Source organism: Bombina bombina, chromosome 2 (genome assembly GCF_027579735.1).
Source record: "Bombina bombina isolate aBomBom1 chromosome 2, aBomBom1.pri, whole genome shotgun sequence".
Classification (NCBI taxonomy): Eukaryota; Metazoa; Chordata; class Amphibia; order Anura; family Bombinatoridae; genus Bombina; species Bombina bombina.
In genome coordinates this window covers 968,598,594-968,625,621 of record NC_069500.1, presented here as the reverse complement: position 1 = coordinate 968,625,621, position 27,028 = coordinate 968,598,594, and the positions used below count along the sequence as shown (strand labels likewise).

Sequence of the window (27,028 nt, the reverse complement as noted above, 5' to 3'; positions counted from 1 at the left end):
ATACTGGTGAATGTATGGATATTTGGACTTCTCTCATTGGTCCTTTATTTCTATAATATCTCAAGCCTTGTTCTCATTGGCTTCTATGTTATACTCATTGTTTTCTGTAAAGTTTACTATTTGTTAAAATGCTGTCTGCAGTAAAGTGAAAAGATAATAGCAAAATAGAAGTCTCTGTCCTTGCAATTAAATCTGGCCTGTTAGTGATACTTGAGGACTGGATTTTAAAAACTGTCCTCAGGGACCCAAACTATCACCACCCAAGAAATCTTAATTTAAGGGACTCCATAAATAATTTACATCACAAATGCACCACTCAATACCCCTAAATTACTATTCTATTTTCTTAATGGATCCAGTAGTTAAAGGTCAAATATGATCTTTAAGATTAATTGAAGTAAAATGTATTTATGTTCGCTACACAAAATAGTGCTTTTTATCTGCTAAATGTATAGTATCATTGTCAGAAAGAAATGTTTAAAAACTGCTTGAAAACAAATTCCCACTGTTTTTCAGTCTGATTTGTTGTCAAATTATGGGTATAACAAACATAACTTGTTCCTGTTCAAACAAGTTGAAACAAATATTAAAATATTAGAACATAGGAGTCTCATATGATCTTGATGATCTAATTATCACAAGGTATCCAGAGAAAACAACATGACCAAACAAGACACATTAAGACATTAAGACATTAGTTGTGGAGGAGAAGTGAACAAAGAACAGAATATGGAAGAACAGCTGAAGTTGAAGGTAAGCATAGACATCTAAAAGCACAATAAAAGCATTTACACATTCATTGTTAATATCTGCATAGTAAATTAATGTATGTTATAGATCTTAAAGTAAGCAAGGTTTACTTGATTTCCTAAAGCTTTCTCCACATCTCTCTCTCTCTCTCCTCTCTCCTCTCTCTCTCTCTCTCTCCTCTCTCTCCTCTCTCTCTTCTCTCTCCTCTCTCCTCTCTCCTCTCTCTCTCCTCTCTGTCATCTCTCTCTCTTCTCTGTCCTCTCTCTCTTCTTTTCTCTCTCTCTTCTTTTCTCTCTCTCTTCTTTTCTTTCACTCTCTCTCTCTCTTCTTTTCTCTCTCTCTCTCTCTCTCTCTCTCTCTCTCTCTCTCTCTCTCTCTTCTTTTCTCTATCTCTTGTCTTTTCTCTCTCTCTCTTCTTTTCTCTCTCTCTTCTTTTCTCTCTCTCTCTTCTTTTCTCTCTCTCTCTTCTTTTCTCTCTCTCTTCTTTTCTCTCTCTCTTCTTTTCTCTCTCCTCTCGCTCAAGATAATTTATTTTAAATCAAGGGTGCCACAGGTAAGTGTATATACGTTTGCAAAGAGATGCATAGTTTTGATCATGTCCCTTTTTACACTATATTTGTGGCATAACAGGACATTAAAAAACTTAAAATACTTTTTATTTGATCAGATGAACAGAAAAAAACATGCATGATCTCTTTTGGAATACATTAACACCTTGTTTGCTGCAGTTGTTTTTTTACTACCAAACACCCCCCTCCCACTATCCTTATTTGGAGAAACCAATCCAGATGTGTTACAAGAGTAGACAAAACTTGTCACTGTCGTTGTATTAGCAAAATCATCTTTGGTTTGCAGTGTCACTTCTGATGTCAGAGATTGATATGTAGCATTGCTATGCTTATGAAGGCGGCAGTGTGCACTTACAGTTCTCAGAATAGGACATTTTTAGAATTAAATTTCAGCAAACAGGAACTAAATAAATAATGAAAATATATTGCAAATGTTTTTAATATGCATAATCAAATAGCCTATATAACAAACTCAAAGGGCCAGAATACTAATGGAGCACAAATGTGCATGGAAGCTTTGCACTCACAATATGGGAGCCACGTTCTGATGCCAATCGACACTGCACAGAACTTTGCGCAGCAAAGTGGGTAAGCCGTGCAGCATTAGGCAGCATATTTAAAATATATATGTATATGAGTATATACACATACATTTATGTGTTTATATGTGTATATACACATATTTACACATAAATATAATGTATATAAGCATATATATATATATTTACAGTTCAAACACAGTCCCCATAGACCGCTATGTAAAGGCACTCTTTAGTGACTTTGTTTACTAACACCCAACATTCCCTCACTTTAATCCCTTAAAACTACTTTGTGTAGGTCATTTTTTTAATTTTAAAAAGGAACAGTGCACTTTATTTTTGGGGAAATTGGGGGATATTTAATACATTAACCAGAGGCCTGTTCTCTGGTTAACCCCTTAATGACAAGTGACGTACCAGGTACGTCCTGCAAAAACTTGCAGTTAGTGACAATGGACGTACCTGGTACGTCACTTGTCTAAGAGAGTGCTGGAAGCGATCGCAATCGCTTCCAGCAGCTCTCAGGGTATTGCAGTGATGCCTCGATATTGAGGCATCCTGCAATACCCTTTAGAAAGCATCCGATGCAGAGAGAGCCACTCTGTGGCCCTCTCTGCACCGGTAGCGATGTGGCCGTTCGTTGGTGGGTGGGAGCTTACAGGGAGGAGGGTGGGCGGCCCATCGCTACCCGGCATCCGGTTCCTTCAAGTGTATTGTGCACGCCGGATGCCGGGAGCGTGCGGGGGCTGCGTGCACGCGCGCGCGCGCGCGCGTGTGTGTGTGTGCGCGCGCCGCGCAGCGCAGCAATCACTGGCACTGCCACCAATGAATAAGGATAAGGATAAGTAAGGATAAGGATCTAGATCTGGGGGGGTGGGGGTGGTTGGGGCAGCTACACTTGATCAGGATCTGGATCTGGGGGGGGTGGGGGGGGTGGTTGGGGCAGCTACACTACAGAAAAAATAAAAACATGTCACAAAACAGGGGGGGAAAACTGGGTACTGGCAGACAGCTGCCAGTACCCAAGATAGGTGGCAATTAGGTAGGTGGGGAGGGTTAGAGAGGTGTTTGGGGGGGATCAGGGAGGTTGGGGGTTAAGGCAGGGGTCCATCACAGCTGAATAATTTAAAAAAAACAAAAACAAAAAAAAAAACACCTTTTATTTTAGTACTGGCAGACTTTCTGCCAGTACTTAAGATGGCGGGGACAATTGTGGGGTGGGGGAGGGAAGAGAGCTGTCTGGGAGGGATCAGGGGGTGGGATGTGTCAGGTGGGAGGTTGATCTCTACACTAAAGCTAAAATTAACCCTGCAAGCTCTCTACAAGCTACCTAATTAACCCCTTCACTGCTGGGCTTAATACAAGTGTGGTGCGCAGCAGCATTTAGCGGCCTCCTAATTGCCAAAAAGCAACGCCAAAGCCATATATGTCTGCTATTTATGAACAAAGGAGATCCCAGAGAAGCATTTACAACCATTTGTGCCATAATTGCACAAGCTGTTTGTAAATAATTTAAGTGAGAAACCTAAAATTGTGAAAAATGTCACTTTTTTTTTTATTTGCTCGCATTTGGCGGTGAAATGGTGGCATGAAATATACCAAAATGGGCCTAGATCAATACTTTGGGTTGTCTACTACACTACACTAAAGCTAAAATTAACCCTACAAGATCCCTAATTAACCCCTTCACTGCTGGGCATAATACATGGTGTGGTGCGCAGCTGCATTTAGCGGCCTTCTAATTACCAAAAAGCAACGCCAAAGCCATATATGTCTGCTATTTCTGAACAAAGGGGATCCCAGAGAAGCATTTACAAACAGTTTGTGCCATAATTGCACAAACTGTTTGTAAATAATTTCAGTGAGAAACCTAAAGATTGTGACAAAATTTGTGAAAAAGTGAACAATTTTTTTTATTTGCTCGCATTTGGCAGTGAAATGGTGGCATGAAATATACCAAAATGGGCATAAATCAATACTTTGGATTGTCTTCTAAAAAAAAATATATACATGTCAAGGGATATTCAGGGATTCCGGACAGATATCAGTGTTCCAATGTAACTAGCGCTAATTTTGAAAAAAAGTGGTTTAGAAATAGCAAAGTTCTACTTGTACTTATTGCCCTATAACTTGCAAAAAAAGCAAACAACATGTAACCATTGGGTATTTCTAAACTCAGGACAAAATTTAGAAACTATTTAGCATGGGTGTTTTTTGGTGGTTGTAGATGTGTAACATATTTTGGAGGTCAAAGTTAGAAAAAGTGTGTTTTTTTTCCATTTTTTTCCTCATATTTTATATATTTTTTATATTAAATTATAAGATGTGATGAAAAAAAATGGTATCTTTAGAAAGTCCATTTAATGGCGAGAAAAACGGTATATAATATGTGTGGGTACAGTAAATGAGTAAGAGGAAAATTACAGCTAAACACAAACACTGCAGAAATGTAAAAATAGCCATTGTCATTAAGGGTAAGAAAACTGAAAAATGGTCCGGTCATTAAGGGGTTAATGAATTTGAGCACAAAGTACTACTGTGAGCTTGCAGTAGCATTAACCAGTCACTTGTAATAGCTGGTTATTTTATGGGCGCCTGTAAACGGACAAATTTGCCCCTTTATGGGTGCACATTAAATTAGCGCTTCACTTGTAATCTAGCCCATAGTGTTTCATTCCCTTTAACTCATTAGCTGCTGAGTCATTTCTCACCCTTGTTCTGAGCAGTTTTGGAGTTTTTAGATATTGCTTTAATTTAGCCCTTATATAGCTCATTTGTTTTATTGACCCAGATTAAAATTATGGCATTATTTTATGTATAAAACATGACAAGTGACAATTACACAACAAAAAATGTGCGTAAAAATGCACATTTTTATTAAAACAGTGTGTAAACAATAATGTGCTTTTTTTCTAAACCATGTAGTCAAACAAAAAGTGTTTATCCTCATATAAATAAGGGCCTTTGTGTGTTGTAAGATATTGTTCTGTGCATAGGGGCATCAATACTCCGCTACTGAAAAAATGCACATTTATTCATGCCAGGTGATCACAATTTCCACAATAATCACCTTACTACTAAAACCTTTAAAGGGGAGGATAATTATTTTTTTTTAAAGAGGGGCTTCTGGGCTATAAGACTAGGGGTTAGGTTAGGCGATCACCTTTCCAACAGTGGGTCTTGGGGGTCTGTAACTGCTTAGATGCCTGAGATACAGGCTTCTAATCAGCATGCCCCCAGCTCCTATACTTAACATTGTTAAGTATAAATAAAGTTGCACGGTGACGTCATCACGTCATTGCGCTTGACGTCACCGCACATAACGTGAAGCCCCGTGATGCCTGTCACTATGCAGTCCCAATCGCCGGGGTAGGAACGGGTGGGAGCCCCCAGATCTTCCTCAAGGTGGGAGAGTGCTAGCGACAGCTCTGAGCCGCTGTTAGCACCAGAGTGGGAAACTCTGCAATGGCTCAGAGCCGTCGTTAGCACTCAAGGGCTTAATTGAGCTTACATTGTTAAGTTATAAGACAAATGCCTTTTAAAAGAGCAGTCAATTTCCTTTCAGACACTAAGGCCTCTAGTTATCTAACTTACCTGCCTTCGCCAGCCCAATACGCCAGCCTAAGCTCGCCTACCATCACCGCCGCGGACCTGAAAAATATCGCCAAAGTTATCAATAAATCTGTCAAAAAGCCGCGCACCAAGTACGCGGCGATGAGCAGCGGACTGTGATAGTTATCACTCATCCAATCACGCTGCTCTTCGGCTTTTTGACAGCTTTATTGCTAGCCTGTCACTAAGCACCCACACTAAACTACACTGTTCTACCCCCTATACCGGCGCCCCCGGAGCCCCCCGGAACTAAATAAAGTTACTAACCCCTAAACCGCCGCTCCTAGACCCCGCCGCAACTCTTATAAATGTTTTAACCCCTAAACCGCCACTCCCGGAGCCCGCCGCCACTCTAATAAACTGATTAACCCCTAAACCGCCGCTCCCGGACCCCGCCGCCACCTACATAATACCTATTAACCCCTATCCTGCCCCCCCTATACTGCCGCCACCTATAATAAATTGTTTAACCCCTAAACTGCCGCTCCCGGACCTGCTCCGCTCCGGATGGATGAAGATTGAAGACGCCGCCTGGATGATGACTTCAATCGGATAGAAGACTTCTTCAGCACCCCTTGGATGATGACTTCAGTCGGATGGAAGACTTCTTCAGCGCCCCTTGGATGATGACTTCAGTCGGATGGAAGACTTCTTCAGCGCCCCTTGGATGAAGACTTCGGCCGCTGCGGATCTCCTCTTCGGGTTCCATTGGTGGTTGGCTGGCTGAAGACGGCTAAAGGTAGGATGATCTTCAGGGTTAGTGTTAGGTTTATTTAAGGGGGGTTTGGGTTAGATTTGGGGTATGTGGGTGGTGGGTTTTAATGTTGGTGGGGTTGTATTTTTATTTTACAGGCAAAAGAGCTGTTTTCTTTGGGGCATGCCCCGCAAAAGGCCCTTTTAAGGGCTGGTAAGGTAATTGAGCTGGTAACTTTTTAATGTAGAATATGGTAGGGCATTTTTTTATTTTGGGGGGCTTTGTTATTTTATTAGGGGGCTTAGATTAGGTGTAAGTAGTTTAAAATTGTTGTAATCTTTTTGAAATGTTTGTAACTTATTTTTTTTTATTTTTTGTAACTTAGCTTTTTTTTATTTTTTTGTACTTTAGTTAGTTTATTTAATTGTATTTAATTGTAGTTATTTGTAGGTAATTTATTTAATGATAGTGTAGTGTTAGGTTTAATTGTAACTTAGGTTAGGATTTATTTTACAGGTAATGTTGTATTTTTTTTAGCTAGGTAGTTATTAAATAGTTAATAACTATGTAATAACTATTCTAACTAGCTAAAATAAATACAAAGTTACCTGTAAAATAAATGTAAATCCTAAGATAGCTACAATGTAATTATTAATTACATTGTAGCTATCTTAGGGTTTATTTTACAGGTAAGTATTTAGTTTTTAAATAGGAAATAATTTATTTAATGATAGTGTAGTGATAGGTGTAATTGTAACTTAGGTTAGTTTTTTATTTTACAGGTAAATTTATCTTTATTTTAACTAGGAGCTATTAAATATTTAATAACTATTTAATAGCTATTGTACCTAGTTAAAATAAATTGAAATTTGCCTGTAAAGTAAAAATAAATCCTAAGATAGCTACAATAAAATTAATATTTATATTGTAGCTTTATTAGGGTTTATTTTAAAGGTAAGTATTTAGTTTTAAATAGGAATAATTAATTTAATAAGAGTTAAATTTATTTTAGATGTATTTATTAATATTTAAGTTAGGGGGGTGTTAGGGTTAGGGTTAGACTTAGGTTTAGGGGTTAATAATTTTATTATAGTTGCGGCGGGGTACGGGATCGGCAGGATAGGGGTTAATAAATTTATTATAGGTGGCGGCGGTGTAGGGGGGGCAGGATAGGGGTTAATAAATGTATTATAGGTGGCGACGGTGTAGGGGGGGAAGATTAGGGGTTAATAAGTTTAATATAGGTTGCTGCATGGTCCGGGAGCGGTGGTTTAGGGGTTAATACATTTTATTATGGGTTGCGGGTGGTAATCCGGGAGCGGCGGTTTAGGGGTTAATAACTTTATTAGTTGCAGTGGTGTATGGGGGGACAGATTAGGGGTTAATATGTATAATGTAGCTTGCGGTGGGCTCTGGGAGCGGCAGGTTTAGGGGGTAATAACATTTATTTAGTTGCGGCGGTGTAGGGGGGGACCGATTAGGGGTGTTTAGACTCGGGCTACATGTTAGGGTGTTAGGTTGTAGACAGCTCCCATAGGCATAAATGGGATGTCGGGCCAGCAGCGAACATGAACTTTCGCTATGGTCAGACTCCCATTGATTCCTATGGGATCTGCCGCCTCCAGGGCGGCGGATTGGAAAACCAGGTACGCTGGGCCGGAAAAAGTGCCGAGCGTACCAGCTAGTCATTTGATAACTAGCAAAAGTAGTCAGATTGGTGACGAACTTGTGGTGAGGAACATCTGGAGTGATGTAAGAATCAATCTGTGTCGGACTTTGCCCGGCGGATCGAAGCTTACGTCACAAAATTCTACTTTTGCTGGGCAGTAGGGCTTGATAACTAAGGCGAATCAGCCTCGCCACAAAATACGCTGCGGAATTCAGATATTTGAGGATGACCGGCTTGATAAATAGGGACCTAAGTCTTGGGGGTTTCTACAGATTAAGGGAGATGAGTTTGGAGGGTTTCACCACTTACCCCCTCCCAGTCCAGTTCCCTTCTTGTACCTCCACTTCCAGGCTTCCAGGGTTTGGTGACACCTAGTAATGTTACCAGCCATCCTTGGATTCCCCATTACCTTGGTCACCTGATTACCTGTATTAAAAGCGGGGGGGAGGGGCGGGTGACATCATGTGGTTATCTGTACTTGAGTGGTTAAATATACTCCATTTCCACTTGTGTCTTAAGGCTGCCTCTTTATTTAAACTAAACCTGAAGCATGATGGGTTAAGTTACTTACTATTTTGCTACACGTTTTACTGGAACACCTAGAATCTGATTCCAATATATTTTTCAAGCTAGGTGAACATCTGTTCCCTCTCTGCTCCACCCATATTTTGAAACTCATTATATACAGAATTAAACCCTTCCTCCAAAAGCCAGTTTATAGGGTTAACATTTTCTCTTTGTGTATTTAGAGTTTAAAATTAAAGAGTAAGGGCTCCCATGTACTAAGCCGTCAATTAATCCAACATTGTAGATGCGGATAAACTCGCCGCAAAATGGTGTCCGCTGTCACTATGTACTAATAATCCCCCAATAAATAGACACGTCCTAGCCCGCCGTGAGCAGTGGCGGGTTATTGATAAATTCTGACGCCTCGCTCGCCGCGACTAAGCTAATGTACTTAACTGTCGAGTCGAATTGTCTGGCCAATTATTAACACGTGGACATGCAAGGTGTCAGCAACGTCATAGTAGTCGTGGGAACAAAATTTTGCTCCTATAAAAGTTCAACTTTTCTAAACAATTTTATTATTGTTCAAAAAATTTTTGAAGAGTGATTACAGAGAGTTATTTTTGTAATATTTATTTACAAATTGGATATGGCTTCATCTGGATCTGATACCACTTCAAAATCCAAGAATCCTCACTTTTCGTATCAGCAAAACTTAGTTTTGATTGACATGATTATTGACTCTTATGATTATTTGTTTGGATGTCGTGTCAAACAGACAAATTTTTCGAGGAGGAAGCAGATCTGGCAAAGGATAAAGCGATGCTGATGTCGATCAGCTAAAGAAGCATTACAACGACATTAAATGTTTCGCCAAAGCTAATTGGCCCAGAGAAAAAAATTTGGCACGTGCTACCCCGAGGTGGACCAGCATATGTGGCCCGACCTCAATGACTATGAGCAGAAGCTTTTTCAGCGTCTAGGACCAGAGATCATCACTGGCATAACGGATTATTGTGACAGTGATTTAAGAGGTAAATGTACAACATAATTGACGCAAAAATGTTTGTTAAATAACTATAGCTCAGTATCTCCAATAATTATTTATGAAAAAATAAAATGATACAATAATTATAATAAATGGACACTGAACAATTTTTTTTTTTTTTGTGATTCAGATAGAGCATGCCATTTTAAACAAATTTACAATTTACTCCTATTTTTAAATTTTCTTCATTCTCTTTGTTTTCTTCATTTGAAAAAAAAGGAATCTAAGCTATTTTTTGGGTTCAATACAATTTAAAACACTTGTTTATTGGTGGATGAATTTACCCCACCAATCAGCAAGAACAACACTTATGGCTAGATTTAGAGTTCTGCGTTAGCCGTCAAAACCAGCGTTAGAGGCTCCTAACACTGGTTTTGGGGCTACCGCTGGTATTTAGAGTCAGTCAGGTAAGGGTCTAACGCTCACTTTGCAGCCGCGACTTTTCCATACCGCAGATCCCCCCTACGCCATTTGCGTATCCTATATTTTCAATGGGATCTTTCTAACACTGGTATTTAGAGTCTTGGCTGAAGTGAGCGTAAGAAATCTAACGACAAAACTCCAGCCGCCAGAAAAAAAGTCAGGAGTTAAGAGCTTTCTGGGCTAACGCTGGGTTCATAAAGCTCTTAACTACTGTGCTCTAAAGTACACTAACACCAGATAAACTACCTATGTACCCCTAAACCGAGGTCCACCCACATCGCCGCCGCTCTATTAAAATTTTTTGAACACCCTAATCTGCCGACCGCACACCGCCCGCCCACCTACGTTATCCCTATGTACCCCTAATCTGCCGACCCCTATATTATATTTATTAACCCCTAATCTGCCGCCCCCAACGTCGCCTCCACCTACCTACAATTATTAAACCCTAATCTGCCGACCCGGACCTCACCGCTACTATAATAAAGTTATTAACCCTAAAGCTAAGTCTAACCTTAACACTAACACCCCCCCTAAATTAAATATAATTTAAATCTAATGAAATAAATTAACTCTTATTAAATAAATTATTCCTATTTAAAGCTAAATACTTACCTGTAAAATAAACCCTAATATAGCTACAATATAAATTATAATTATATTGTAGCTATTTTAGGATTAATATTTATTTTACAGGCAACTTTGTATATATTTTAACCAGGTACAATAGCTATTAAATAGTTATTAACTATTTAATAGTTACCTAGTTAAAATAATTACAAAATTACCTGTAAAATAAATCCTAACCTAAGTTACAATTAAACCTAACACTACACTATCATTAAATTAATTAAATAAAATACCTACAATTACCTACAATTAAACCTAAACACTACACTATCAATAATTAATTAAATACAATACCTACAAATAAATACAATTAAATAAACTAACTAAAGTACAAAAATAAAAAAGAACTAAGTTACAAAAAATAAAAAAATATTTACAAACATTAGAAAAATATTACAACAATTTTTAAACTAATTACACCTACTCTAAGCCCCCTAATAAAATAACAAAGACCCCCAAAATAAAAAAAATGCCCTACCCTATTCTAAAATTAAAATAGAAAAAGCTCTTTTACCTTATCAGCCCTTAAAAGGGCCTTTTTGCGGGGCATGCCCCAAAGAATTCAGCTCTTTTGCCTGTAAAAAAAAAAACATACAATACCCCCCCAGTTTAGACTCGGGGTGCATGTTAGGGTGTTAGGTGCCGACATAGGAAGTGTTTCCCCATAGGAAACAATGGGGACTGCGTTAGGAGCTGAACGCTGCTTTTTTGCAGGTGTTAGGTTTTTTTCAGCTCAAAATGCCCCATTGTTTTCTATGGGGGAATCGTGCACGAGCAAGTTTTTGAAGCTGGCCGCGTCCGTAAGCACCGCTGGTATTGAGAGTTGCAGTAGCGGTAAATATGCTATACGCTCCCTTTTTGGAGCCTAACGCAGCCCTTCTCTGAACTCTAAATACCAGCGGTATTTAAAAGGTGCGGGGGGGAAAAAAAGCCAGCGTTAAATACGCGGGTTGTTACCGACAAAAACTCTAAATCTAGCCGAATGTGTTCACAAATAATGTGCCTGCATCTAAACTTAAGTTATTGCTTTTCAAATAAAGATACAAAGAGAATGAAAATAATTTGATAATAGGAGTAAATTATAAAAGTTGCTTAAAATGGGATACTATGTCAAAATCTGGATAGAAAAAGTTTGGTTCAGTATCCCCTTTAATACTATTTTTATTTTCTCAAGAAGGTAATTTTAATTCTACTAACACAGTTATGCATGTTTATTTCTCTTACTATGAAATTAAAATTCTACTAACATTGTTCATGAAGTTCATTTTTAAAGACAAATTACAATTATATTTTACTCTACTAACACAGTTTTGCAATGCTTACTTTTCTAACTTGTTTAAATTGTATATACTAATATAGTTATATTTTACTCTACTAACTCAGTTCTGCATGCTTACTTTTCTAACTTGTTTCAATTGTATATACTAATATAGTTATATTTTACTCTACTAACTCAGTTCTGCATGCTTACTTTTCTAACGTGTTTCAATTGTATATACTAATATAGTTATATTTTACTCTACTAACTCAGTTTTGCATGCTTACTTTTCTAACTTGTTTAAATTGTATATACTAATATAGTTAAAGTACCACTAAAACAAAAATAATATTGTCCCTTGATTCATCAATGATGATGCAGTTAAAAATATCATGATTGCTTTCTATTAAAAATATAATTTAATATATAATTTTTTTACCTTACATGTCCCTTACTTAGGTTCTCTTCTCTTCAAGTCACTATATTTTCGAAGACCTTGTCGTCTTGTTCTTTTAATTTTTGAAATACAATGCATTCTTCTCAGCATCTCCTAAATAAATTTGTCTCTGCATTCCTGTCTCATTGCCCTTACACCACCAATACGTTTAGGAAAAATATTTATCCATGACATAAACTAATATCACTAATTCGCCCAGCACCAAAAGGTTCAGGACGCGACATGTTTGATGATGACATCATTATTCGTTTATGTCAATCATTAGCGCATTGATCTAGATATGTATCCAAAAAAATTAAAACATATAATGTATATGTAGTTTAATTTATTTAGTGAATGTTTGTAAATTGATTCTATTTTTATAGTTATTAAAAATTATATTTTGTTTATAAACAATTTCTGTGTTACAGATGTGTAGATATATATATTTGAATTTAGTTTGGTTTACAGTATTTATTAAAAATAGATAATATATAATGTTTCAATATTGATTGTCAGTTTGTAATAAAATAATTTAGTTTCCATTATTTGTTGATAATTTTGTGGGGATTTACTTATTTTCATTTTTTATTAAAAATATATAGTCAATATTTTATTCATACAAATGTAACATTGTATTAATGTTACATATATTTATATGTACAATGACAATGTTTAATCTATATGAGCCACTATAACTTGAAAAAATCTTGAATGGAAATAGATATTATTAAAGATAAGAAAATAAGTGATAAGAGTAAGCCCTGAAAGTTTTTTTTCATTTGAATATGGGCCAACCTAGGAGCTGTTAAAAATTGTGATTAAAATAAAACAAAAGCAAATTAGCAAGTCTTTAAAATAACAACTCCTATCTGAAACAATAAAATCTCACTTTGGAATAGCCTGTCGTTAAATCTACAATTCAATGAGACAATACAATGAATTACCATCAGCTATGGAGGGATTACATTACATAAATCACATTATGTAAAAGAGTTTGAGAAGCTATAGACAGTAGTGTGATGTCACAAAGACAATGTATTACCTAAAATATATTGTCTGTAATTACTTTGATCATAAACTTTATTTATTGGAAACCTTTGATAATTGAAGAGCAACAACTGTAATGTATTTATCTGTTTATCAACAGTGATTTTTAATAACCTTAATTATTAAAAGAAAATAGTAGAAGACAATTTAATAAAGCAATTTTTTTTTATATTGATCAACTTAAAACAGGAATTTTAATCATCAAAATATTGTTCGGAAACCATGTCCCTTGTTGCCATACCATGCTTATTAGCTTGTTCTACACATATTTCTTCTGTTAAATCATCAGCATCTAGTATTTTCTTCTTCTAATGGGCAGCCTCTTTTAATTGCTATATTGTGCAGTATGCAGCAAACCAATATAATTTTTGCGACTTTCTCAGGTGCATACCTGCATAGCGTCGCCAGAACGATCAAGACATCGAAACCGCATTTTCAATAGACCGAAAGTCCTCTCAATTATACCCCTGGTAGTGCTTCATTGAAACGTACTTGATTTCTGGTCTGGGGGTTGTTATAGGGAGTCAACAGCCATTCTGTACATGAGTAGCCTCCATCTCCTAAGAGGACATAAAATAAATATAAATATTAATATAAAAATAATTATAAAGATTGACAAATATACAATACAAATTTTAAATATACATATTACTCTTTAATTACAGTCGACAAATTGGGCGCAATTTATGTACATGGAAATGAGAGACAAATTAGACGCCAGTTTATGCTTACCTAGAAGCCATCCGTCAGGCATATTTCCATCCTTGAACTTCCGGTATAAGCCAGTCTGCCTTAAGATTTAAGAATCATGACATGAGCCTGGGAAGTTTGAACGACACTGATTATCCTCATGTTGGGGTCACAGACCATCTGAACATTCAAGGAATGGAAATGTTTCTATTCCTATAGATCTCCTCACAAGCTTGAAGTGGTCTTACAGCAACATGGGTAAAGTCTATGACCCCTAGGACCATTGGGCATTCCAGCCATCCTATAGAAATTTTACTTTATAGATTGCCATTCGTCAGGGGTAGATGGCAAACAAACATATTGAGGAAAAATAACCATCATAGCCCCTATGACTTTTGATAAGTGGCGTGAAAAAGCAGATTGACTCATTCCAATAATGATGCTAGAAACTGCCTGAAAGGAGCCTGTTGCCATAAAATGCAATTCAGCTAATAGTTTCAAAAGTCCCGGAATAGCTTGTGAACGAGCCGTCATCGGCTCCAAATAATCTTCAATCTCTCGATACAGGTATAATATGGATTCACGATCAAGCCAGAATCTTTGTATGATCTCTCGGTCAGAAAGGCCGTGCAAACCCGTGGAAGAAATACACGGGGGACACAAAACTCTCCTTCTTCGAACCAATCGATTAGCGACATTTCCAGTATTCTGTCTTCTAGATCGGATTGGCATCACACAGAGAATAAACAAATACAGAAGTGTCTCCATAGCTGCCGAAATGAACAATGTAAGTACAATGCTGATATTACTGCCTTTTATATATGTCTAGACTGGCGTCTACATAGACTTTCTATTGTTTTGTACCTTGCCCGCCACCTAAAAGGTGGCGAGGCAAAAATAACGAGGTGGGAGCGGAAATTGTTGCGAGCGGACAAATAGATTTTTTAGTACATACGTTTTGGCGAGTTGTTGGTCAAATCTGTCTAATTACAGTGAAAAATGGAGAGGTAGCAAGGTTTGGCGGATAAGTACGTTCGCAAATTGAAAGATGCGAGTTTTGAACATAGTTGACGACTTTATACATATCAGTTTGTGAGTTTTGACGCAAGATTTTTTGCGGGTAGCTCACTGACTGCTTAGTACATGGAGCCCTAAGGTTTTTTTCTTTAACTTGTATATTCTATTAAAAAACATATTTTCTGTCAACCATAATCTTCATAGATGTTTAGTGACGCAATTTGATTTACTTTTACTTGTATATGTTAAGCGTTTATGGTTTTTTAGGAATTTGCATTCACACAAGTGAATTATTCAAAATTGTAAAATATGTGTACTTATACAAAATGTGTCCTAACATTGTATAAAGTCTCTTTATTGTAGGCATCAAGCTTAATAAGTATGAACTTTATTTCACTAAGCATTCTGTTTCTTTCATCAATGTTTGTTACACTATTTGTAAACATAAAAACAAATTGAATGTTAAGGCTACATAAATATCTTTTTTTTTTTTTTTTTTTTTTATAGAGATGACTGTGTAGTTATTTTTCATACAACAAAAGGTATTCCAGCCTCCAGAAAATTTAAAAAGAACCTTTATTTTTCTTACATAGGGTCCTCAGAAGAAAACATACAACGTCCTCAAGCCTGCTATAGTTTCTTAATCATGTATACTTGCAAATACACAGGTAAATGCCTTATATACCCTCACCTGTTTCTCATCTTCATTGTGAAAAAAAACTAATTGCATGATAGTGACATCTTGTGGATGCAAAAACATAATGCATCACAGAGTTGTTTTTATTCTTTATCACAAGAAGATGATGGTTACATATATCAAAAAACAATATAAAACATAAAACCCATATAAACATTAAAAACAGAGGTATCTTGCACATTATTAACAGATTCTTATTAGAAGATTTTATGATTTTTTTTTTTGTTAAAAGATTTTTATACCTTAATATTTTATCTTTCTAATATCAAAGCAATTTAGAGAAACAAATTCCAATCAAAATCCTTGTTCATACTTTGGGCCTCAGTGTCTCCAACTTATATATCCAGAACATCTCTCTGATTTTTAACAGGCGTTCTCTATTGCCCCCTCTTCTGGCCTATCAACCTGTTCTATAATTTTGAAACCTAAGTTGGCTGATGTTATGACCCATAGAGAGGAAGTGAGAGGACACTGGACCATCTTTGTTTTTACATCTAATATTTGATTTATGTTCAGTTATCCTCTCCCTTACCTCTCTACAGGTCTCGCCAATGTAATTAGGCCACACTGATATTTGATAAGATAAACACAGTGGGTTGCCCTGCAGGTTAGATATTTGTTCATTTTAAAAAAAATTCCATTGATAGGATGGTAAAAAATCTCACCTTTTATCATAGAGCTACAATTGCTGCAACCTCAGACAAGGGTAATACCCACCTTTTTTTGAACCTATAGTCCTCTGATTACTTTGTTTGCTACCACCTATGTCTGAGTGGACCAGAATATCTTTAATGCTACAATTCCTTTTATAAGCTACCATGGGATTTATTTTAAATTCAGAGACCTCAGGATTGCACTCCTTCAGAATATACCAATATTTCTTTAAATTGCCAGTAATTTTGGTACCGAGTCTATTAAATTGTGTAACAAAAATCATACGATTTGTCTCTTGTTCTTTGCTTTTTTTGGTTTCTGTTGTATCACTCATGATTGCATTAAGTTGTTCAGCAATTACTGTAGTGGGGTATTTTCTGTTGGCAAATTTTTTTGCCATTTGTTCCAATCTATATTTGCATTTACCCTTATCTGATACTATACATTTTACTCTGGTAAACTGCTCTTTGGAATAGCCTTAAATATATTTTCAGGATGATAGCTACCATATTGCAACAAATTATTCTATCAGTACTCTTGATATGGAGATCTGTTTTCAAAGAGCCTCCCTCTGTGGTATACATATGTATCCAAATATTCAATGCCAATTTCACTCATATTAAGGGGGAACTTTAATCCTGTGACCGAATTACTTAAATCTTGCACAAAAGACGACAATAGGCTACCAACGAATTATTAAGAACTGTAACTCACAGGAAACAGCAGTTAAGAAGCAGTGGTCTTAAGACTGCTGCTCCTTAACTGGTCTGCCGCCCTCTGAGCGGCGGACAGCAATCAACCCGATCAGATACAATCGGGTTGATTGACACCCTCTGCTAGCGGACCGCGAATCTGAAGAGGGCGGCATCTCACAAGCAGTTCCCCAGAAATGCTTGTGCAATGCTAAATGCCGACAGTGTATGTTGTTGGCATTCAGCGATTTCTGTCGGATATGATCTGCTGAGCGGATCATGTCGAACAGACATATGATAAATCGGCCCCATGTCTGTGAAAAGCAACTTTGTGTAATAGATGACTTACGTCAACATTATGTTTTAATCAGTATTTATAAATAAAATAAATTGTGTAATTATAGTAAACAAAAAGTCATGCTGAATTACTGTATTTTACAGAGTACTAGGGGCCAGATTACAAGTAGAGCGCAAATTAATGCTTCCGCTTGAGCGTTAATAGCGCTAGAAAAGTAAGATTCCAAAAATAGAACATCACGTGCACATTCAAGTATTCCCCTATAACAGAATATCTTTTATCTATTCATAAATACATATTTCTACATATATTTGATGGTATTTTGGTACAATATATATCTATACATATATCTATATATATATAGATATATCTATCTATCTATCTATCTATCTATCTATCTATCTATCTATATATATATATATATATATATATATATATATATATATATATATATATATATACAGTATATATATATATATATATATATATATATATATATATATATATATATATATAAAATCAAGCAAAAAAACAGAGTGGGAAGCAATTGCTAGCAAGAGGCTGTGGAGATAGGGGATAGAAAAATTCTGAACTACCCCGCAGTAATGCTCTGTAAGGCTAATGGTGCAGACCCTTTTAAATAATATTGCTAAAAAACGGTGAGTGAGAAAGAAACAAGTAAATATTTTGTTTCAAGAAAGACAGGGGAATTCAGCACTCTTTTGTCACAAAAGTTACACAGCAATATAAAAGGTCCATTTAGTAAGCTTATTGAAAATGTCTATCTAAAATCTAATGCCTCGGTTATTGTTATGGAGAGTTATCATCTAGATTTAATTTGGGCAGAGGAACCTGTCAGGGTTGTCCTCTGTCACCCCTATTGTTCAATTTGGTATTAGAACCTTTGGCAATTAAATTGAGAAACATCAATACGGGTATAGAGATGGATGGGAATAAATACTATCTATCTCTATACGCAGACGATATGTTATTGTTTGTTCAAAATCCAGAGTTGAATATAAAAAGATTTGAAGGTTATCAATGAATATGGTCAATTTTCAGTGTTTAAAATAAATAAGACAAAATCAGAAGTTCTATGGTTAAATAAAAAGACAATATTGTGATATTAGTGAATTTTCATTTGTAGAACCTAAAAAATTATATTACATATTTAGGAATCAACATATCTCCCAATCCGGAAAAAACTGTATAATATAAATTATGAGAAAATATTTATATCTATAGAACCAATCCCTTAAAAAATGGAATAATTTACAGATTTCACTTATGGGGAGGGTACATATAATAAAAATGATGATACTACCAAAATTGTTATACCCTTTAAATATGCTGCCAATCTTAATCCCCAAGAAAGACATTGAAAGATTGAATAAAATCTTTAATCGATTTATTTGGAAGGGTAAAAGAACACGCATAAACTTAAATAAGTTAAGACAACTTTTGATTCAAGGGGGATTAGCTGCTCCAGTTGTTTATCTGTATAATCTGGCATCATTAATGAGAATAGCTCATATTTTGAAAGCATGGCATATTACTAGTAAGATTCTACAGTTCTCAATTATGGTTCTATATTTTTACCTATAAAGGGAAATCCAAACTTTAGACCAAGCATGGAAAATCCTATTTTTACAGAATGGGGAAGACTTGGGATAAATAAGACATATTTATTAGACCCTTTAAAAAAAAAAACAGTATGTACATTTGATTAATTACAATATAGATATAACCTACCTAAATCGCACTTATACCCTTACATTCAAATAACACATTACATAAAGATGATAATTAATAAATACTCTTTCTCCATATGGGATTGCCACCCTTTACAAAATATGATGGATGATTTTCAGAAAAAAAAATGCTCTTATTCAAGGTTATATAAAGCACTAGTAAACTCAAACTTAACTAGTATGAGGAGTAAGATAATAGAGGGTTGGCAAAAAGAAGCCTCTATAGAACTGGATGTTAATGAAGTAGAAAAAAGTATGAAAACTGTTTATATCTACAACGTATGATTCATACTTTTAGGGTAGTCCCAAATTAAAATACTACACAGATTTTACATAACACCAAAAATGGCTTCAAAATGGTTTAAGTGTGAAAAGAGATGTACTAAATGTAATTATATAGATCCCAATTTAAAACATCTTCTATGGGACTGCCCCAAAAATTAAACAATATTAGCAAAATATTAGCTTTTGGGCGAGTAAGATTTTAAATATAAGATTAATCTAAATAATTTGAATGTAATACTCGCTTCCAATAGACAAGTTAAACAAGAAGATACCAAATGGATGACTATGATAATTTATCAAGAAGGAGATGTATAATGAAAAAGATGGATCTCAAAGAGAGGTCCTAATTTGAAGGAATTTCAGAATACTTTGATGGAACAAATGAATATAGAATTTTTTGACGTAATGTATGATAAGGATATAAGAGTTGAGGAATATAAAAAAAATGGGATGGATTTATACATGCTTTAGAAACACATGTAAAAAATAAAGTTTTGCTGTTATTGGAAACATAACTGTAGAATAATTCTATAATTGAGTTGGGACATAAGGACATAAAACAGAGTAAAAGGAAGGGAAGGAAAGGAAAGAGAAAAGGGAAGAGGAGAAGAGAAGAAGAGAAAAAGAAAAGAAAACTATTAAGTAAATGTCGGTAAAGAAACCGTTTAAACTTATGTAGGAACTATAGATAAGGGACTTATCCCCCCCAGGCTATAATTCTTCAAATTAGGTCCAGGGAAGGGAAATAAGCCAGAAGTACGAAAGTATTTATGCAGCTTAAGTGACAGGAAATAGTCCTATTGATAAGTTGGTATGAGGTTAATGGTTGGGAAATTTTGTTTTTATAAAAGTTAGTAGGAGAATAAAGGTCTTTGATAATTTTAATACTGGTTAAGTCAGAAATGTAGTAACGTATAGATTACGTGACTAAGTTTGATGTTTTTTGCTTGTGGAAGTTTTTTTTTTTTTTTTTTTTTAATTTTTAAAAGAGCTTTATTGAGAAAAATAAACATTCATAATACAATTGGTACACTTGCAATGACAGACACCATTTTATACCATGAAAAACATCAGTCTGTTACCAGCAAGGTGTCAAACAAGATCTCGGTAGATGATTAGCTCTTTACATACATTTTCAAGAATTTTCTAGTAACTAATGACATGTCTTTTAAGGTAAAGACATGATGCTTAAGTAACAAATATAAACACAAACAATTCAGGTCTAAGAAAAAAGATATCCAGATATGTGAAATATTACCCCGGTTCACAGCTCAGCACCTTAGTCCCCTGTACTCGAGCCCCCCAGTGTATACACAGACAGGGGGACTGGAGGGGACCGGGCTAGGTTAGTAGCAGGATAAAAGGCAGAGGGAAAGGGGAAGGGGGAGGTGTCAGGAGGGGAAAGGAGAATGGGAAAGGGGAAAGATACCAGAAGGGGTGAGGAAAAAGGAGGGGGGGGGGAAGATAACATGAAGGGTGGGGAGAGGGTGGGAGGGAAAGAAAAAAAAAAAAATTAGGGCACAAGATATCCACCACTCCAAAGACACCCACCAACCCAGATTCCAGATCTCTCTCTTATCTCTCTGTTTCGTGGCCCCCCCAAAGCAGTAACATTTCCGTGTATGCGTCCAATGGTCGCGGTCTTCACATAATGATATTTCTCCAAGATGAGAATATTTTGCACATTTTGTCTCCATTCCGCAAGGGTAGGTATCTGAGGGGACTTCCATCGTTGAGGTATCAGGTTCTTAGCCCCCGATAACATCAACATCAGGAGGCTCATTTTTCAGCTTATTCTCTATTTTGTTAGGGAAATGAAAAAGCAGAATTTCTGGGATTTTTGGAATGTCAAGGTCAAGTAACTTCTGCATCTCCCGCCAGACAGAGGACCAAAAGTCCCAGCAGGAGCGGACAGTCCCACCAGATATGTAAAATCGTACCAGTGCCACCGCACCCCCTCCAGCACTTCTCCGAAGCTCTCGGGTAGATTGCTTTGAGTCTAGACGGCGTGAGATACCACCGGCTTAAGAATTTATAATGCGACTCCTGCAGGCGAGCAGAGACCCGACAATGTCTTTACGGCTTGGAAAATCCGCAGCCATGCCTCTCTAGAGAGCTCCGAGTCTAACTCCCTATGCCATGCTCTGGTGTAGTTTGGGGAGGGGGCTGTCTCTCGGTTGTAGGAGGTAAAGTATAGACGCGTGAAACTAAGTGTCCAACCGCGCGTACTTTGAGTACATAGAGATTCAAAGGGAGAGGGGTCTCTCATCAGCTGCAGCTTGTGTTTGTGAGTGTTAAAAAAGTGTCCTATTTGCAGGTAGGTAAACCAAGTCAAAGAGAGATCCGGATAGTCTAACAAGATTTCATCTTTCGTTTTCAGTCGTCCCATATGGACAAAACTGGGCCGCCTGATTAATAAAGGGGGAGCTCCCCTCCAGGGGCGCCCGAAATGTAAGGGCAAATCAGGGTTGCCAAAGATAGGCGTTAGTGGTGAGATTGGGGTGGAAATATGAGAGTCAACTCGCAGTGTGGCATCCCAAAGTCAAAAAGAGCTCCTCCAAAAGGGGAAATCCCACTATTTGTGAGGGCCTGTGTTTGCTATTTATCCACAGTAATGACGACAAGTCACTAACCTGGAGAATCTCTTTGTCTGTGAAATCCAATCTTTTTGTGGGTTTCCCTGGCACCACTCCACTACTCTCTGTAAAATTACTGCTTTTCTGTAAAGCCCTATGTCTGGAAGGGCCAAACCACCCTCCTCTCTTGTCTTGTACATCGTCTGCCCTACTAACCCTCGGTCTGGTCCCCTGCCAGATGTATTCCTCTATTAGGTTTTGAAATAGTGGGAGGAAGGCGTGTGGGAGCGGAATGGGTAATGTTTGGAGCAGATAAAGCAGTCTAGGGAGGACATTCATCTTCACCACTCCAATCCGTCCCAGCCATGAGATGTTTTTATGTTTCCACACAGAAAGGTCGGCTGCGACCTCACGTCGGAGTGTTGCGTAGTTTTGACTCAAATAAGTCCTGTTTGGAGACAGCGAGATAGACTCCCAGGTACTTCAGATGTCTATCTTTTATCTGAAATGGGCTATAATCCCGTAACCAATCCTTAACAGATTGTTCTAGGTTGATCCCCCAACACCTCTGACTTGGTGGCGTTCAGCAGGAAGCCAGAGACCCTCTCCGTATCTAGCAAACTCATGTAGGAGGGCAGGGACAGATGTCCTCAGGTCACTCAGGGTGAAAAGCAGGTCATCTGCGTACATGCTTATTTATATTCTCGCCCTCCTATCATATAACCCGTTATTCCGCAGTTGTCCCGGATATTGCACGCCAATGCTTCAACCGAAATGGCAAACAACAGGGGAGACAGAGGGCACCCCTGTCTGGTCCCATTGGAATGGCAAATGGCTCAGACAGAAGACCATTGACCCTAACCCTTGCAGTAGGCCCGGAGTAGAGGCAGAAAAACCATCTCCACGAACCGATCTCCAAAGCCCACCCTCCTCAGGGTATCCTTAAGGAACTGCCAGCTCACCCTGTCGAAAGCTTTTTCTGCATCTGTCGACAACAGGGCGAGCGGGCAGCCCTCCTTTGACAGAGTGTGAGATCAGCTGCATAACCTTAAGGGTATTGTCCCTGGCCTCTCGACCCGGGACAAACCCCACTTGATCCAAGGCAATCAGATCGGGAAGAAAATCTGTTCACTCTATTTGCCAGCACCTTTGCCAAAATCTTGACATCGGCGTTTAGCAAAGAGATCGGTCTGTAGCTTTGCGGTCTGTCGGGAGGCTTACCCGACTTCGGGATCACCGTAATATATGCGCTAGCATAGAAGGGGGCAAGACCCTCCCTTCAGATAGAGAGTTGAACATGGATTGCAAGTGTGGTAACAGGATGGGCAGAAATGTCTTATAAATATTTTGAGCCTAGCCCATCCGGGCCAGGACACTTCCCACTTGGGAGGCTTTTTAGAGCATCTTCTATCTCCTCCCCTAGTCAGAGAGGACGTCAAGGAAATCAGCTGCCTCTGAGTTCAGCGCTTTCAGATTCGTGTCTTTGAGATATTCTTGGACCAGAAGGTCCTGGGAGAACTTGTTGGTCTCACAAGCAGACACCGTAGGCGTTAGGTTATAGAGACCGCTATAATAATGCCGGAAAATTTCTCTGCTATGCCAGGGCTATCCCTATGGAACCTTGTCCATGTGATCTCTCATGGAATAGGACATATGCCTTAAGCTGGGATCTCCGAAGCGTTCTCGCTAAGAGTTTCCCGGCTTTGTCTCCACCCTCATAGTACTTCTGATTTAGGCCAAGTTGCAATTTTATGGTTTTCCTCCTGGAGGAGCTGGTTAAAGTCTTTTCTGGCCTGAGTCAGTTCAGTCTCCCTAACTCTATTTAAGGGGTCTTTTCTATGGCAATTCCTCTAGGACTTAATTTCCGAAAGCAATCGGTCGTATTTGTCTCTCCTCTCTCTCTTCAGCTCGCGCTTTATGTTTAATGAGATGACCCCTAATAACACTCTTATGAGCTTCCCAAACTGTTGTAAAGGGCAGTTCATCCGTCATGTTTAGTTCAAAGTATTCTAACATACCGGGCCTGAGACATCCGCAACAATGTCAGGGGTATTCAAAAGAGCGTCGTCTAACCTCCAAGTAATTGAGGTAGGGGGTGTGTCAGGCCCACAGCATCTGAAATGTGAACGGGGCATGATCTGACCATGTGATTGGGGCAATCTCACTACTCTGTACATATTCAATGCCTTGTGAGTCTACAAAGAATAATCGATACGTGAGTACTTCTTGTGCGGGCTAGAGTAGAATGTAAATTTTTTTGTCAGACGGATATAGAGTGCGCCAAACATCATGCAATAGGTGGTGTCTAAGTGTCGCATTTATATGTTTAATTACACGGTGTGGCACACTTGAGATACCATTAGATGTGTCTTGTTTGGGGATAAGAGGTACATTAAAATCCCCTCCCATAATGATAACCCCCTTGGCATGGGTCAAGCAATCTACCCGAGATAATTTTAAGAAAAACATGCTGAGCAACATTTGGGCATACACATTTACCAGAGTTACTTGAGCGCCATGGAGTGAGCCCACCAACATAAGGAATCGACCTTCCCCATCCCGATGGGTCTCTTGTATTTGAAATGGTACCCCCCCTGACGAATCAGGATACCAACTCCATTTTGTTTGCGGGGGCCAGAGGAGAAAAGAGCTGTTGGGTATCTATGATTATGCCATTTTGGCTCCTTCTGCCTAGCAAAGTGGGACTCCTGTATAAAAATCACATCACCACTCATTTTGTGTAGCTCCCTCATGACTATTGAGCGTTTGACCGGACTATTTAAGCCCTTCACGTTAATCGTCAGAAATCTCAGAGGGTGAAACCCGTGAGTTCCCCACGTCTAGTGTCCATGTTAAAAAAAAAAAAAAAAAAAAAAAAAAAAGGGGTAGGGAAAAGGGGAAGTAGGGAAAGAGAAGGGGCACAGATCTGGTCAGAGAAGCGATGTATTAGGTTATAGGAATGTATTTACTAACGCTCCAGACCCTAACCCCAAGAGGGGTAGTTGCTAAGTAAGAAAAGTGTTAGGTGAGATCTGCTATAGCAGCTGTGACTGCAAACCCGGGTCTCAGTGAGACCAACTAGCCTCGGTAAAGGCTTTTCTAGGGGGAATATGCCGGCGGTTAGCCTATTGACATATGATGAAACGTACAGAAAACTATTTCAAAATAACTCAGCATTCATACATATGACTTCGGATATTTAAATACATTTAGCTAAGAAGTTGAGGATTTTCAAAATGAACTAACATTTTAGAACCAAGGGGGTAATATGTACGCCAAAGGTTGGACGCTGTTGGGATAATATCACATCATCATCCCCGGTGCACATAGACCAAATGTACAACAACTCTGCAGGAAACATCTAAGCATAAAATATAACAATAACAGATGATCCCGAGCTAATCTCAGGAATTTTTAGATAGACAAGTAGATATAAATTTTTTTGGCGGGGGGTGAACAAAGTCAGGTCGATATGTGAGACATTAGCATACTAAATACGTATAAGATACAGACCAAACCAGGAAAGGTCTCATTGTCTCAGATAAAGTCCCTGGCCTCGGCACCTGTAACAGGAGAAACTAGTATGTTTTCTTACCTGTCCCGTCAGGGCGAACAAGGAGTTCCCGTGGGAACATGTGGACTTCAAACTTTTAAATACTTTTAACAGAAAAATTGAGGAATAGCAGGCTGAACCAACATTTTAGAACCAGGAGGGTAATATGTACGCCAAGGATAGACAGCCGCAAGCAAAAAAAAAAAAAAAAAAAAAAAAAAAAAAAAAAATAATAGCGCGCCATCCATCCCCAATGCACATAGACCATGTACACAGCAACTCTGTAGAAAACATATAAGCATGAAATGTAACAGTAACAGATGAACCCGAGCTAATCTCAGGGGTTATTAGTTTGACAAATAAGTGTGATCACTGGCAGGGTAGTGAGATCAGTTCAGTATATGAAACAGTAGTATGCTAAGTTCTTATAAGATATGGATCAGTCCAGGAAAAGTCCCATTATCTCAAGTTAAGTCCCTGGTCATGGCACGTATATCAGAGAAAACAGGTGTGTTTTCTTACCTCTCCCGTCAGGACGAACAGGAGGTTCCCGCAGGATCCAGTGGCGGATTGTCCATGTTGATCGGTTGTGGCAACTGCTATACTCAGTGTGGAGCAGAACCTGTCCAGGTCCCCCAAAGGAGCGGAAAACTGCTGACCTATCGCCATTAGTAGCCACCAAACAAGTGGGGAATCCCCATCTGTAGGGAATCTTATGTTCCTGCAGGGCAGATGTTAGGAAGCGGAGATCCCTGCGCTTCTGTAGAGTGGCGGGGCATAGATCCGAGAAGATTTGTAAGGTGATCCCCTGCCATGCTGAACCGGTTGCTTATTCCAACTACACGAAGGATCTCCTCCTTGTCCTTATAGTTCAGCTGTCTGAGGATTACGTCCCTTGGGGGAGCCTTCGGCGATGGTTTAGGACGCAACGCCCCTATGTGCTCTTTCTATAGTGACCTCGGCTGCTAGTGGAGTACCTTCACTGTTCTGAAGAGGTCCTGTAGATAACCATGCAAGGCGGGTAGGGTTGATAGCTTCAGGAATCCCTCTCACTCGTAGGTTGTTCCGCCTACTGCGGTTATCTAAATCCTCCACTCTTTCTAATAAACTCTGAATAAGATTGGTGTTTTGTTGTGTCTGGGAATTGGTCTCTTTTAGTTGCTGCTGCAATGAGTTTTGTGAGTCCTCCACCACCACTACTCTCTGCGAAAGCTCAGATAGGTCTTTCTTCAATTCGCTGAATAAGTTCTTAATGTCTGCAGCAATACTTTTGATGTCCTCTTTTGAGGAAAGGGATTTGAGGTCCTCTTTAGTTACATATTGTGAGAGGTCCGGGGGCACATGTATAGAATCCTCTTCTCTGGGATGTACTTGCGTCTGGTTGTCCTCACTCAATAATGCCTCTGCAGGGTTTAATGTAGTAGTTCATATTCCTGGTCTTTGCACCTTTTTCAGCGCCCACTTGCTTTTCTGGGCCATTGTAATACTTTCTAGGGGAATCAATCACCACAAATGAAAGGGAACTAGTGCACAAATGTAGGGCCTGGGTGATCCCTCTAGAATGGGGGTAAAGATGACAGAAGATGGCCTCTGTGATTTATTAATTTGTAAGGTAAAAAGGAATCTGTAA

At 38.2% G+C, this 27,028-nt stretch overlaps 1 protein-coding gene across 1 annotated transcript in view; it reads left to right on the top strand.

The window, feature by feature from the left end:
* The first annotated feature begins 628 nt into the window (after positions 1–628).
* Positions 629–27,028, top strand: part of LOC128649913 (alcohol dehydrogenase 1) — a 275,327-nt gene continuing 248,927 nt past the window's right edge. Inside the window, exon 1 of the mRNA XM_053703464.1 lies at positions 629–753. Coding sequence (XP_053559439.1) covers positions 730–753 — 24 coding nt within the window. The 5' untranslated portion in view covers positions 629–729. The remainder of the gene's footprint in view (positions 754–27,028) is intronic.